This window comes from Schistocerca nitens, chromosome 11 (genome assembly GCF_023898315.1).
Source record: "Schistocerca nitens isolate TAMUIC-IGC-003100 chromosome 11, iqSchNite1.1, whole genome shotgun sequence".
Taxonomy (NCBI): domain Eukaryota; kingdom Metazoa; phylum Arthropoda; class Insecta; order Orthoptera; family Acrididae; genus Schistocerca; species Schistocerca nitens.
In genome coordinates this window covers 211922085-211935340 of record NC_064624.1, presented here as the reverse complement: position 1 = coordinate 211935340, position 13256 = coordinate 211922085, and the positions used below count along the sequence as shown (strand labels likewise).

The window sequence follows — 13256 nt, the reverse complement described above, 5'->3', positions numbered from 1 at the left end:
TAGTGCAGATAGCTGAGACACTGTCGACGACATACGGAAGTTTGAGCCCGTCTGTGAGTCGTGCTCGGATATCCCGACAGTGAGGTGATCTGTCAAAATAAGCAGAAGAGCCGGGCTCGACTGCCGGTCCGGCACAAATTTTCATTGTCGTCATTCGATTATACGGCTGACGGTTGTCTGTACTCACAACTGTGAAAACGTGCATTGACATTTCATGTATTGACAAAGTTTTTGTAGATTAGGGGACACAATAGCTCCTGATTTTTTGCTATTAAAAGTTTTCATGAAAGTCATGTAAGATTGTTGCAGTTACTGATAGTATTGCTACGCTAACTGGTGATACTCCACAATTGCCACACAGCAACTTGCAGTAGTCTCTGTGACTCAGATCGGTTATTAAAATGAATTAAATTATTCTCGTTCCGATAACTCGAGGAGTGCAGCCGGGTGACATAATCGACAACTGCCGATATTTCGGCAGGAGCACACACTGCCATTTTCGAGGCAAAAGTACGTTTACAGTATGTGAGAGAAGTTTAACCTTTCCAGAGCTTCTCTGAAAATGGTGGATTTAAATTGCCTCGCACTACTCGGTACAGGTTCGCCTCTCGTCAAAATATTGGCAGTTGTCGAAGCTGCATTGCAGTAAGTTATTTGAACACGGCATATGCTAGGGGAAACTCTAGTTTTAAATTATTCTTTTCATTTTTAACTCTTTTTCTATCCTTATCGGGAACACACAATTGACGTCGTGCTTTCGGTAGTGCACAGCTCGTATATCTCCGTCGTAACGTCAGAAAACTGGAGATTACTTTAGAGAAACATTTTGTCACCTTATTTGGGTTCCAATTTCATCTCTGACCTCTTAATTACTTCAGGATTGTTCTTTCCACTGCTGCAGTTGAATTATTTTTTAAATAAAAGTTTTCAGCTAATAGTTCATCGCGTAATAATAGATTAATTTTCAACAGTTCTCAAAGATTTATTGTAGTTCAGTGTACACACTGCTGCCACATATTACAGTAATTCACAAAGGTGTGAAACCAAACACGGCCAAACACGAACAGATGTGAAGCATTTACAGTGTTGCCAGTATCTTTTCAGTTTACCTTTTTACGACAGTCGGCAACGGTGTCGCGACACGACCGGACGAGATTGCTCGCAGGGAACGGCTATCGGATCGGCAGTAAGTCGGTCCGGCGTCTGCGAGCCGCACCGGAAGGTCTCTCCGCCGGTGCAAAAACACCGAAGACGTGTAGTATTAAGCAAAACTTACTTACCGTGGTGGCACTATTTACCGTCGGTCGAAGTAAGAGGCCGTACTCGGTGTACCACGTTTCTCGACGGAGACGTCGCTCGTAGTGCTGCAGGTCCGGTGTGCTCACGTGTGCGTTCTGTCGGCAGGGCGAGTGTCCACCAGGCGGCGCCCCCGCAGTACGCGGCCTACCAGCCGGCACCGCCCCCGCCGCCCACCTCCAGCCCCGCCTCTGCCGCATCCCAGGTGAGCACCGTTACGGGACCTCTCATTTTTTGGGACAGTACAGGTGACGACTTCTGAACGGTGCGAGTCTTCGGTGTTTCCCGGCACGTACTGTGAATGTGTAGTACTCCGGCACACGACGAACACGGAGTGGTGCACTAGTGGGACTCGTGCCGTGACGCTGCAGCGGGCGCTCTGTCCCGCGTCCACACTCGAGTGCGGTTCTCGGCCTACTGGTGCATTATTGTGACAGGTGCACGTGCTCCACCGGAGTCGTGCCCCGAATCTTGTTATTTTATTGTGTGTTTTACTGGAGTGTATATAATGACTCATTCCAATGTTTCACTATATCTTAAATGATAAAATTATTCTTCTTGTTGCTTTTGAATTCCCGAATGTTTTTTCATTAATAAACTGAAGATATAAATAGGATTCTATTACTAGAACACCCTGTGACGCGAAAGTTAGCAGCTATTAAAACTGAAAAATTTCCTAATTATATCAGTTACCACAGAAATTATGTAATCTCTGAGCTCGCATCGACTTTATCGACGAAATCAATTTGTGAAATGTTACTTGACAATTTATAACTGCTTTTGTTCGTGGCTGTAGTTCGGCAGTTGCCGAATGTGTCGATAGAGAAAAAAATGTGTCGTCAGCTGGCAGTTCTCCGTTCACTACTCGTCACACGTATCGTGTCGCTCTGTGTAGCGAAGGACGCTACTGTCCGATTGTTATTTTGGTGTCGGCTTACCGGTGATTGGAGCTTATTTCACTTCTGAAGGTGAAGTTCGAACTGTCGAAACCGGTAAAGTGCTGCTGACGACTCACTTCTTATGTGCGTCACAATTTTTGACTGCTTCAAATTTTAGTAACTAATTTTATCCTGGCATACGTTAGGTTGAAAACTATAATCAGTTGATGCAGTTTTATTTGTAAACAACTGATGTAGTTTTATTCATTAATTCAGATTCGTAACTGAAATTAAATAACTCAAACGGTTCGATTAGATGTCGAGTAAAAGGTGCTCGTGTACTTCTGCCAGCTATTTGTGATAGCCGACTCTTCTCAAACTGGCATCCGGTACATTACAGTGGGTTACATTTTTATATTTATTGCCATTACAGTTACAGAGAATGTACAACTCGCTTATGCAATTTCAAAATTAGGAATTCGGGACAGTGAACGGTGCGATCTGCTCGGAACCACCGGAGGCTTGCCGACACTGAGGAGGAAAAACATTATGACCGTCAATCGTGAATTTTCGCGGTCGATATTTGCGTTATTGCCGACATTTATTTCGCGGGTGTAATGCCGCGATCCGAAGCCTACTTCTCTGCCCGACCTTTCGTTTTCTCACACCGGAGGCGTCGTCGGAGGCTTTAACGACTCGAAAAGCGGTTACAGTCCCGAACGAGCTCTACGAGACGAACTGACCGTACGGGGTGTCCCGAGAGGAATGCTCCGTATTTGCGGGTATGAGAGGAACGAGCATTCTGAGCAAAAAGTTCTACTAAACGAAGCTCGTAGAATGCGCCCGTTAAAGAGCTACCGACACACTTGATATTGTGAAACAAATCAGTTCTGCTGCACGCTCTTCGCTTTCTGTGTATTGGGAAAGGGTATTATGCGCCAGAACGAGAAAAAAGTTCAATAAACGTGAGCTCTAAAGCGCATACCTTTAAGAGCTCTGTGGACTTGGCCATCTCGCTACTGTGAAACACACATCTTCTGATGAACAAAGGCTCATAGCTCCTGAAGTGTGCTTCCAAAATACGGGAAGCAAAGATTTTGCAGTAGTAGAGTTTTGTTTAAAAAAGTATCAAAGATGAAGTCGTGCTTGTATCTCTTACGGTGTGCGTTATAAAGCTCACGGACTTTTCAACTCCGAAATGATCATTTTATGTCCCTGAATATTGACCATTTCTTCTGGGACACCCTGTATGTCCGTAAGTCCTCTTTTACACCTTAACCTCATAACCCTCTGAATACTGCGGACGAGTTAACTCGCCGTCTTCCGCCACTCTGCAGATGCCGAGGATCGTGGCCCCCGTGGTTTCCTGAGGTGCTGCTGACTCATTTGTGTGTCACGTTCCACCAGCTTCTCGCTGCCGTGGACAACGTACATCGATATCTTGGTGGATAAAAAAGTTAAGAGTATTTATCGTACAATGCGTGTGCATCTTTCTGTGCTGTCGTTTGCAAGAAATTGTGTTTCAGTATCTTCGACCGTTTACAAAGTATGACGATTGTTATGACCGTACGATTTGCAATTCTTAGTGAATGATACCTTATTCACATTTCGTACACTGCAATATACAAACTAAAATCGACTACAGGCAAAGTTTACAAGTGCATTTTTACATGTGCAAAATCTTTAAAAATTCACGCAATGTTTTCTTAATTTTGGTGCAGCACAGTGATTCTGGTGTACGACGAAAAGAGATTCAGTCTCGTATCGAGCAAAAATATGGACTGTAAGAAGTGAAATAATAAAATTTTTTCACCTAATATTTTTTCTTAAACAAGTATTTTGTAGCAGCCAGAATGGCACCTCCCAGCTCAAGTAGCAGTATTTGGTGAGCAATAGGGAATGCAGAGAGCACGTCGGTATCAGCGAAAGGGTTAAGGACTGTTTCCGGAAGTCTTTCCCTGTTTAGTAAAGTTACCCCGTGTAGGTACACGTGCACGCAGTCAGCATTTGTTTTAGAGAGTGACAGGTCTGGCAACTCTTACGTAAATACCGTGTACTGCAGCTCAATACACCGAAACGACTGATGTCATTTGTAGACACCGGAAACCGAACGGTCGGAAATGCAGAGCAAACGTGGGCACCGCACATATTTAGGACACGTAGGCAACGTGAGTTTTTAACACTTCGGCTTAAACTGGTTTCAGTTTTTTACCGAATCTGGTCAGTTACATTGTTGTGCAAATTCGTTTAGCATTAACTGCACATTTAGCTCCGGACTTCCCCGTGTCGTAGACACCGTTCTCGTCTGTGCGGTTCGACTCGAAGAGTATCACTTACGGATACAATTCTCGCACGACGAAGAAGTAATCTCGAATCTCGGAAAATAATGTGATGGTCCAGTTATTTACTGAGGAAATGGCATACACCTGCACAATTTGAGAAAGAGAACAGTGACACCCGTTATCGGATTTCCCGCACGGACCTCGGTCGGCAGTGGCGAGTCGACCGCGCAGTCTCTCGGGGCGAAATCTGCGAATGAAAGTTTGCCGGAGGACAAAACGGGAGCGGCGGCCGGGCCGCCACACTTGCGGAGCTGGCACTGGGTGCGTGGCTGCCACACGTACAGGGCTATTACAAATGATTGAAGCGATTTCATAAATTCACTGTAGCTCCATTCATTGACATATGGTCACGACACACTACAGATACGTAGAAAAACTCATAAAGTTTTGTTCGGCTGAAGCCGCACTTCAGGTTTCTGCCGCCAGAGCGCTCGACAGCACAGTGAGACAAAATGGCGACAGGAGCCGAGAAAGCGTATGTCGTGCTTGAAATGCACTCACATCAGTCAGTCATAACAGTGCAACGACACTTCAGGACGAAGTTCAACAGAGATCCACCAACTGCTAACTCCATTCGGCGATGGTATGCGCAGTTTAAAGCTTCTGGATGCCTCTGTAAGGGGAAATCGACGGGTCGGCCTGCAGTGAGCGAAGAAACGGTTGAACGCGTGCGGGCAAGTTTCACGCGTAGCCTGCGGAAAATTGGCTCATGTCACAACTGGAGACTGACAGCGCCGACTTCATCTTTCAACAGGATGGTGTTCCACCACACTTCCATCATGATGTTCGGCATTTCTTAAACAGGAGATTGGAAAACCGACGGATCGGTCGTGGTGGAGATCATGATCAGCAATTCGTGTCATGGCCTCCACGCTCTCCCGACTTAACCCCATGCGATTTCTTTCTGTGGGCTTATGTGAAAGATTCAGTGTTTAAACCTCCTCTACCAAGAAACGTGCCAGAACTGCGAGCTCGCATCAAAGATGGTTTCGAACTCATTAGTGGGGACATGCTGCGCCGAGTGTGGGAGGAACTTGATTATCGGCTTGATGTCTGTCGAATCACTAAAGGGGCACATATCGAACATTTGTGAATGCCTAAAAAATCTTTTTGAGTTTTTGTATGTGTGTGCAAAGCATTGTGAAAATATCTCAAATAATAAAGTTTTTGTAGAGCTGTGAAATCGCTTCAATCATTTGTAATAACCCTGTACTAGTCTGATAGTGAGCGGGACGTGTAGCTCGAATGGATGAGATTGCTGATACAGGCTCCTAACTTTCAAGATTACGTCCCAAAAGAATATGACAAATTTACAATTTCGTAAATTGGATACCACCTCGGTAAAGTTCGTGACTTCGAGCACCTTGCCATTTATCGCACCAAATAGAAATTCTGCCCGAGTCGTCCCGTAGCCTCGGACAGTCACTCGACGACTGCACTGTCGGTACACTACACACGGTGTCACGGCAGAACGGTTGCAGATTGCCGCTCGCACGTCCGTCAGGTTATTTGTGCGTGTAGAGAATGGGCGTGGTCGTATCACGCTTCCCCGGAGCAGCGCTGACGGTACCCTCGTCTCTGACGAGCACTTGCTGTTGTCGTCGACGGTGGAGTTTTCTCATTTTCTTTTGAGTGTTTTAGAGCAGATAAATGAGTGGACGTCAGGTTTGAATTACTTAATGAATTTGTACACAGAAAATTGACAGTGGAGTTCGTTCCATTTCGTATAGACACTTTGCGTGAAAATGCTTCTCGTTTGTTGTCTTTTCTCTTCTGTGCAAAATTCTTTTGACAGCACAGATAAAAATGTGTACAGTTGTGAAAGACGTAGCCGCGTGTCTGGGAAACTGATGAAAATGATGATATGCAGGAGGGCTGTAACTAATTTCTCTTTCTGGTCTCTTCAAACAGCCGGCTGCGTACATACACACTTTGAGTTACAGTATTTCTTTTCAGTGCAAAATGCGACAAAGTGCAGACCGTTTACACATTCCGGTTCACGACCTGCCGTTCATTCACAGACACGAGTTAATCTCTCACTCGACTGTCGATAACAACTGTGATCGCCTTCACTCTAAAGTAATTGTCTGTTCCTATGTCCGAAGAAGTAAACCGGGGTGTATACGACCCGGGAGATCTGGGAAAAACCCAGGAATTTTTTCATATGTGAGAAACCCGGGAATTTTTTATAATTCCGGGAATTTTTCGTTGTTTTAGTTTTCAGTTAAATTTTTGTAATTTCGACTGGTAAGAACCGATACTCTAACAAAGTATATTATTGTATCCCGCTACTGCAGAATAATACTGCAGCAATAAACATGAACGAGAGAAAAAACGGAAATAAAACTTAAATTGCAAGGGAAATGAGCCATATAAAATAACACAGTGCTCGTACAACCGTCTGCCGACAGCAAAATGTGTCAGAGGCTTTCGGAAGACTGTGCAATACTTCGTAACAACTAATTGCCTCCGATGAGCGTGACGTCACAACTGTTTGCGTTAGACTCGTTTAATCGCTTACGAGCAGGCTTTTGCACACGCACAGTACAGTCACGTACGAGTAGTACAGTCTCCCACTTCTGGCTACAGAAATACGGCTGTCGGCTGTGTAAGCGGCAGTAGCAGCAACCGGCCACACGGTACCCTGAAAAATATTACCGGCACACCCGAGCTGCCAGATTCACGCGTGCGCAGCAGGCCCGGACCTAGTGGGGGCTGAGAGCAAACCGGGGTGTGTGAACCGGGCAGCAATTTCAGGGGGAGGGGGCAAATTCATATTCTTGAGGGAAAAAACCTCGTTTCACAAAGCACCTAGCATCCAGCGCACGTCGATCTCTCGATTATTCGTACGATTTTGAAACGCACCCCTGCTGGTTTTCGAACACATTCTAAATTGGTTTCTGAATGAATTATAAGTTGATTTTTGAATGCATGCAGAGTGTATGTGATGTCCCTGCTAGGGAATCCTCGGCACACCTAGACAAAAACTTTCCTACAGACAAAACGGGACGAGGCTATACGAGCTGAGCTGGGTGGAATAAAGCCAAAGTGGTGAATGCCACCTGCTGCTCGTTTATGTGGTGGATTCGGTTTGCGAATGTTCGGCGTTGTTATAATTACTAGCGAAATCCGTAGATTCGGACTAACAGAGTGGAAATAAATGACTAACAGGTAAGAAAGATTACGTATTATCTTGTCGGTGTATCCCAGAAAGTGACATTTTGACAGAAAATTTTTGGCCAGATCGCTACACTAGACAGGGCCAGTGTAGGCCCCGGCTAGCTCCATTCTGGGAGTAGCGCGGAAAACGCATTGTACGAACACGTAATAGCACCTGACCGGAGAATAATTGCTGGATAATTAAACCGGTGATTATGGCAGGGTTAGTAAAGTTAACTGGAGAATGAGTTTTGACAGTGGCAGGGATAGCTACAGTATTAGTGATGACAAGACTGTTTGCTAGAACGAGGAAGGAGAAGTAGTGGGGGTATTACGGAAGAATATGATGATTCCAAATGTGTACAAAAATTTTGTTCTACTACTTTTCGGTCCCTTGCATGAGAAACTGGAGCATACGAATGAAATGTGAACTATTTCTTAACGTAAAGCTGTTTGCTTGTAGTAAGCCAAATAGGTATTTCGTATTGGTACTTCGTGAATTATATTCTGTCGTATTATAAAAAGATTATTATCGCCAAAACAGTCTCGCTTATTTGGTGTGTGTTACAATGTTAGAAAGGCCTATTTTGTTTTATTCGGCACACAGTGACAAATAGACGTAATCAGATCGAGAAACCACACCAGTCTCGGGTACTATTTGTATTAACAGCTTTTTCAGTATTAGACGATGACATTTCTCATTTTCGTCTAGCAAAACGTTTGACGAACTTCGATAAGGTAATAGTTCTTTCACAGAAAGGAAAGCACGCCATGTAAAGCTGTAGCAAGATTAGAGAGAGAAATCGCTAGGGCCTAAGGATTGAAGAAGTGTGTATTGTCTTCTTGCCTGTCTCTTGTCTTTACTGGTTTTAGGTATCCTATATTTAATTTTGTGTCACTCACAAGAACAAGTTATTAGCTAATAGGCAATAAAGAGTCCAGATTTTCTGAAGAGTTCTTGTTCTCCTCCTCCTCCTCCTCCTCCTCATCATCATCATCATTTAAGACTGATTATGGCTTTCAGCGTTCAGTCTGGAGCAAAGTCCCCCTTATAAAATTCCTCCACGATCCCCTATTCAGTGCTAACATTGGTGCCTCTTCTGATATTAAGCCTATTACTTCAAAATCGTTCTTAACCAAATCCATGTACCTTCTCCTTGGTCTGCCCCGACTACTCCTACGCTCTACTGCTGAACCCACGAGTCTCTTGGGTAACCTTGCTTCTCCCATGCGTGTAACATGACCCCACCATCTAAGCCTGTTCGCCCTGACTGCTACATCTATAGAGTTCATTCCCAGTTTTTCTTTGATTACCTCATTGTGGACACCCTCCTGCCATTGTTCCCATCTACTACTACCTGCAATCATCCTAGCTACTTTCATATCTGTAACCTCAACCTTATTGATAAGGTAACTCAGTCTTGGTACTGACTTCCTTCTTGCAGAAGAGAGTAGATCTTAGCTGAGCGCTCACTGCATTAGCTTTACTACACCTCGCTTCCAGTTCTTTCACTATGTTGCCATCCTGTGAGAACATGCATCCTAAGTACTTGAAACCGTCCACCTGTTCTAACTTTGTTCCTCCTATTTGGCACTCAATCCGTTTATATCTCTTTCCCACTGACATTACTTTCGTTTTGGAGATGCTAATCTTCATACCACAGTCCTTACATTTCTCGTCTAACTCTGAAATATTACTTTGCAAACTTTCAATCGAATCTGCCATCACAACTAAGTCATCCGCATATGCGAGACTGCTTATTTTGTGTTCACATATCTTAATCTCACCCAGCCAGTCTATTGTTTTCAACATATGATCCATAAATAATATGAACAACAGTGGAGACAGGTTGCAGCCTTGTCTTACCCCTGAAACTACTCTGAACCGTGAACTCAATTTACCGTCAACTCTAACTGCTGCCTGACTATCCATGTAAAGACCTTTAATTGCTTGCAAAAGTTTGCCTCCTATTCCATAATCTCGTAGAACAGACAATAACTTCCTCCTAGGAACCCGGTCATATGCCGTTTCTAGATCTATAAAGCATAGATATAATTCCCTGTTCCACTCGTAACACTTCTCCATTATTTGCCGTAAGCTAAAGATCTGGCCCTGACAACCTCTAAGAGGCCTAAACCCACACTGATTTTCATCCAATTTGTCCTCAACTAATACTCGCACTTTCCTTTCAACAATACCTGCGAAGATTTTACCCACGACGCTGATTAAAGAGATACCTCTGTAGTTGTTACAATCTTTTCTGTTTCCATGTTTAAAGATTGGTGTGATTACTGTTTTTGTCCAGTCTGATGGAACCTGTCCCGACTCCCAGGCCATTTCAATTATCCTGTGTAGCCATTTAAGAGCTGACATTCCACTGTATTTGACGAGTTCCGACTTAATTTCATCCACCCCAGCTGCTTTATTGCACTGCAATCTATTGACCGTTTTCTCCACTTCCTCAAATGTGATCCTATTTCCATCATCATTCCTATCCCCTTGTACGTCAAAATCTGAAACATTACTGATCGTATTTTCACCTACATTGAGCAACTCTTCAAAATATTCCCTCCATACTGCCCAAGGCATCAACAGGATTCACCAGCAGTTTTCCTGACCTGTCCAAAATACTTGTCTTTTCTTTTTACCTCCCTTTCGAAGACTGCTAATTACACTCCAGAAAGGTTGGAGACTTTGGGTCAAGCTGCTGGAAAACCAGTTTCCAAAGTATTCCCAAGATTTCTTCTTGGATGCTGCAATTATCTGTTTGGCTTTGTTTCTTTCTTCAACATAACTTTCTCTGTCTGCCTCAGTTCTAGTATGTAGCCATTTTTGATACGCCTTCTTTTTCCTTTTAAAGGCTGCCTTGACTGTGTCATTCCACCAAGCTTTCCTTCATCCTACTTTTACACATTACTGTTCAAAGACATTCTTCAGCCACTTCTAGTACTGTGTCCCTGTACCTTGTCCATTTCTTTTCCAATGACTGTAATTGACTACATTCAACTAACTGGTACCTTTCTGAGATCTTATTCTCCTGGTTACAAATAATCCTATCCAGTATTAATTGCGAGGGGTCAAACCGGATGACTGGGAGCAGGAGAGGCACTACAGAACATTTTAATTTCCACTGTCCTGAAATAGTTTGATGGCATCCATCACAAAATACACACGTTTGAGTTCCACAGAGCGAAATAATACGACAATGTGCGATATAAGATAGTTGTTTGAAGAGACGTGGCACTGCACTGAACACTTAGGACCAAATAACGCGTCTTACATTTCCTCGAAGATATATGTTTTATGTATCAGACTCTTCAGAGAGATGTGCGCTACAAAATGAACTTATTTTTGAACAGTTTTTGAAGTTCTGGTGCACATAGCACTGTGAGTTATAGTCGGGTAGTGGGTAGTCTGCACGTGACCCGTGTTTACATTTAGTGATTTTTCTGTTTCCTCTTTGTTTACTACTCTCACGTCAAATGAAAACAATATGGATTTCTGTGGCTGGGAGCTATCAAGTGAATTAAAATACATTCACATAATTACGGAAGGTTAAAGTATGTTACTCATTTCAGATTTTATTTTATTTCCACCTTTCTGACAGTCAAGCATTAATTGCCTTGCAGAACAATGAAGTTATTTTTGTTGGTTTGCTAAAGAAATTTTGCTTTTATTAAGCTTTCCTTCTGAGGCAGTCAATTTATTTGAAACAAAGTGTTTAATTCCACACTATTGGCTACTTTCAACTATTCGCTGCATTTCAAGTGCACGTTTTCATCATCTAGCATGTACGACATTATGCCATAATGAAGAACCAAACATGAGCTAATACAGTACTGGTACTCTAAGAAAATTTACGTCCCGAAAACCAAACCAAAAAGCTTAATATCAGGTCGAGGCCTACGTCATTGGCAGTCTGGACATACGAATGTGCGCTTTAAGGCGAACTATGCATTTTAGTATGATTCACGAAATTCCAACACTCTTGGAGTATCCTCTGATGTCTTGTTTCTTTTCTGACATAATTTAAGATCTTTTAATGTTTTACACGTACGAACATACGTAGCTGCGCAAGCACGGTGACACCTCTTATCTCGCGCTCTCTGGCAGCTGCTGAAATTAATCTATTTCTAACAGGTCGCGGGAAAATATTGCGAATTGTTGTTCGAAAAGCTTCATTTTCAAAGTAAATTTCCTTTTACGCAAGATGAACTACGTGTGAGAATGCACGATGAATCTCTTAAATTGCAGAGCATTTACTCTTGTTTAAAAATCAACTTTCTGATGACAAGCCATTTAGAAGAATTTCGAGCCCAGATGACCAGAGATTTACGTCGGTATTAAAAATTTTACTGGCGTATTTGTGTGGTGTATCTTAAAGTGTAACGTGTGCTTAACACATCAGCATTGTATGTGAAACCTAGCTTCTCTTGTAGCTTATTAATCTTTGAGACAATTATCATATGCGAAAGTTTTACTTCTCTTGTAGCAACACTATGTATATTAATTTAAACCATTGACTTTTCCTGTTGGTGGAATCAGAATTTATACTTTCGTAATACAAAAATATGCAGTTTACCTGTTGCTGCATGTCAAAGATCTTTCCAAAACGTGTTTTTTCCCCTGAGTTCCATTTTCTAAAGTGCCGGGAAATTCTATGCTGCTGTATAAAACCATATCCATTCAAAGGATAAGTTTTACAGTTCCAAGGGAAAGTATACTGTCACACGGAAGAAGTGTATTTTCACCCGGGAGAAAATGTATTTTTAACCTGAAGATCCGGGAAAAATCTGGATTCCCCCCCCCCCCCCCTCTCTCTCTCTCTCTCTCTCTCTCTCTCTCTCTCTCTCTCTCTCTCTCTCTCTGTCCGCATATACATCAGGATTTCAGCCGACCGGCCCCGTCTGCCTCGTGTCGCCCGAGGCATATCTCTCACAGGATAGTAAAACACAAAATGAGCATCGGAACGTACTAAAAATATTATCCGTGTGTAAATAAGAGGCTTCTCGGACTAGTTGCACATTGTCGTCCCTTTCACTCGATATTAAATTTCCAAAAATTTAGTTCTGCCGAATCCCGTACCTTCTCAGCTGTACGAAATGCGTAGATCGGCCTATTAATCGGCGTTACTACCGCCGGAGACTCCCGTCGGCAATTCGCGGCCCCCGCACGCGTCCTCCGACCGTCGAGCACACGGCTCACCGGCCGTCTCTTCCCGTTTCAGATGATGCGGCGCGACAGCGGGGGTAGCCTCCCCGACCTCCACCACCCGCTGCCCCCATAGTCCGAGCGGTGGGCGGCGCAGCCGGGGGCGGAGAAGCGCGTGTGGGGCGCACTGCTGCTGCCGTCACCACCGCCGCCGCCACCGGGGCCGCGCTCCCCGCCCCCGGGGCACTGGTGACCGGGGGCGGCGCGCACTCACCGCCGTCGGCCGCACTGCCGCCGCCGCCGCCGCTGCCGACTCACTTCGGCACCTCTCGCTAAATATTCAGTACAATGTTTTGCTCTGGTAGCGAACTAGTGAAGATGACGTGCAGACATTTCTTATCGTTAGTGCCGTAGTATAGTTCTGCTAGC

The 13256-nt window shown here is 44.0% G+C and overlaps 1 protein-coding gene across 1 annotated transcript in view; it reads left to right on the top strand.

The window, feature by feature from the left end:
• Positions 1–13025, top strand: part of LOC126212795 (protein AF-17-like) — a 117386-nt gene extending 104361 nt beyond the window's left edge. Inside the window, exons 14-15 of the mRNA XM_049940197.1 lie at positions 1405–1501; positions 12904–13025. Coding sequence (XP_049796154.1) covers positions 1405–1501; positions 12904–12963 — 157 coding nt within the window. The 3' untranslated portion in view covers positions 12964–13025. The remainder of the gene's footprint in view (positions 1–1404; positions 1502–12903) is intronic.
• Positions 13026–13256: the final 231 nt, after the last annotated feature.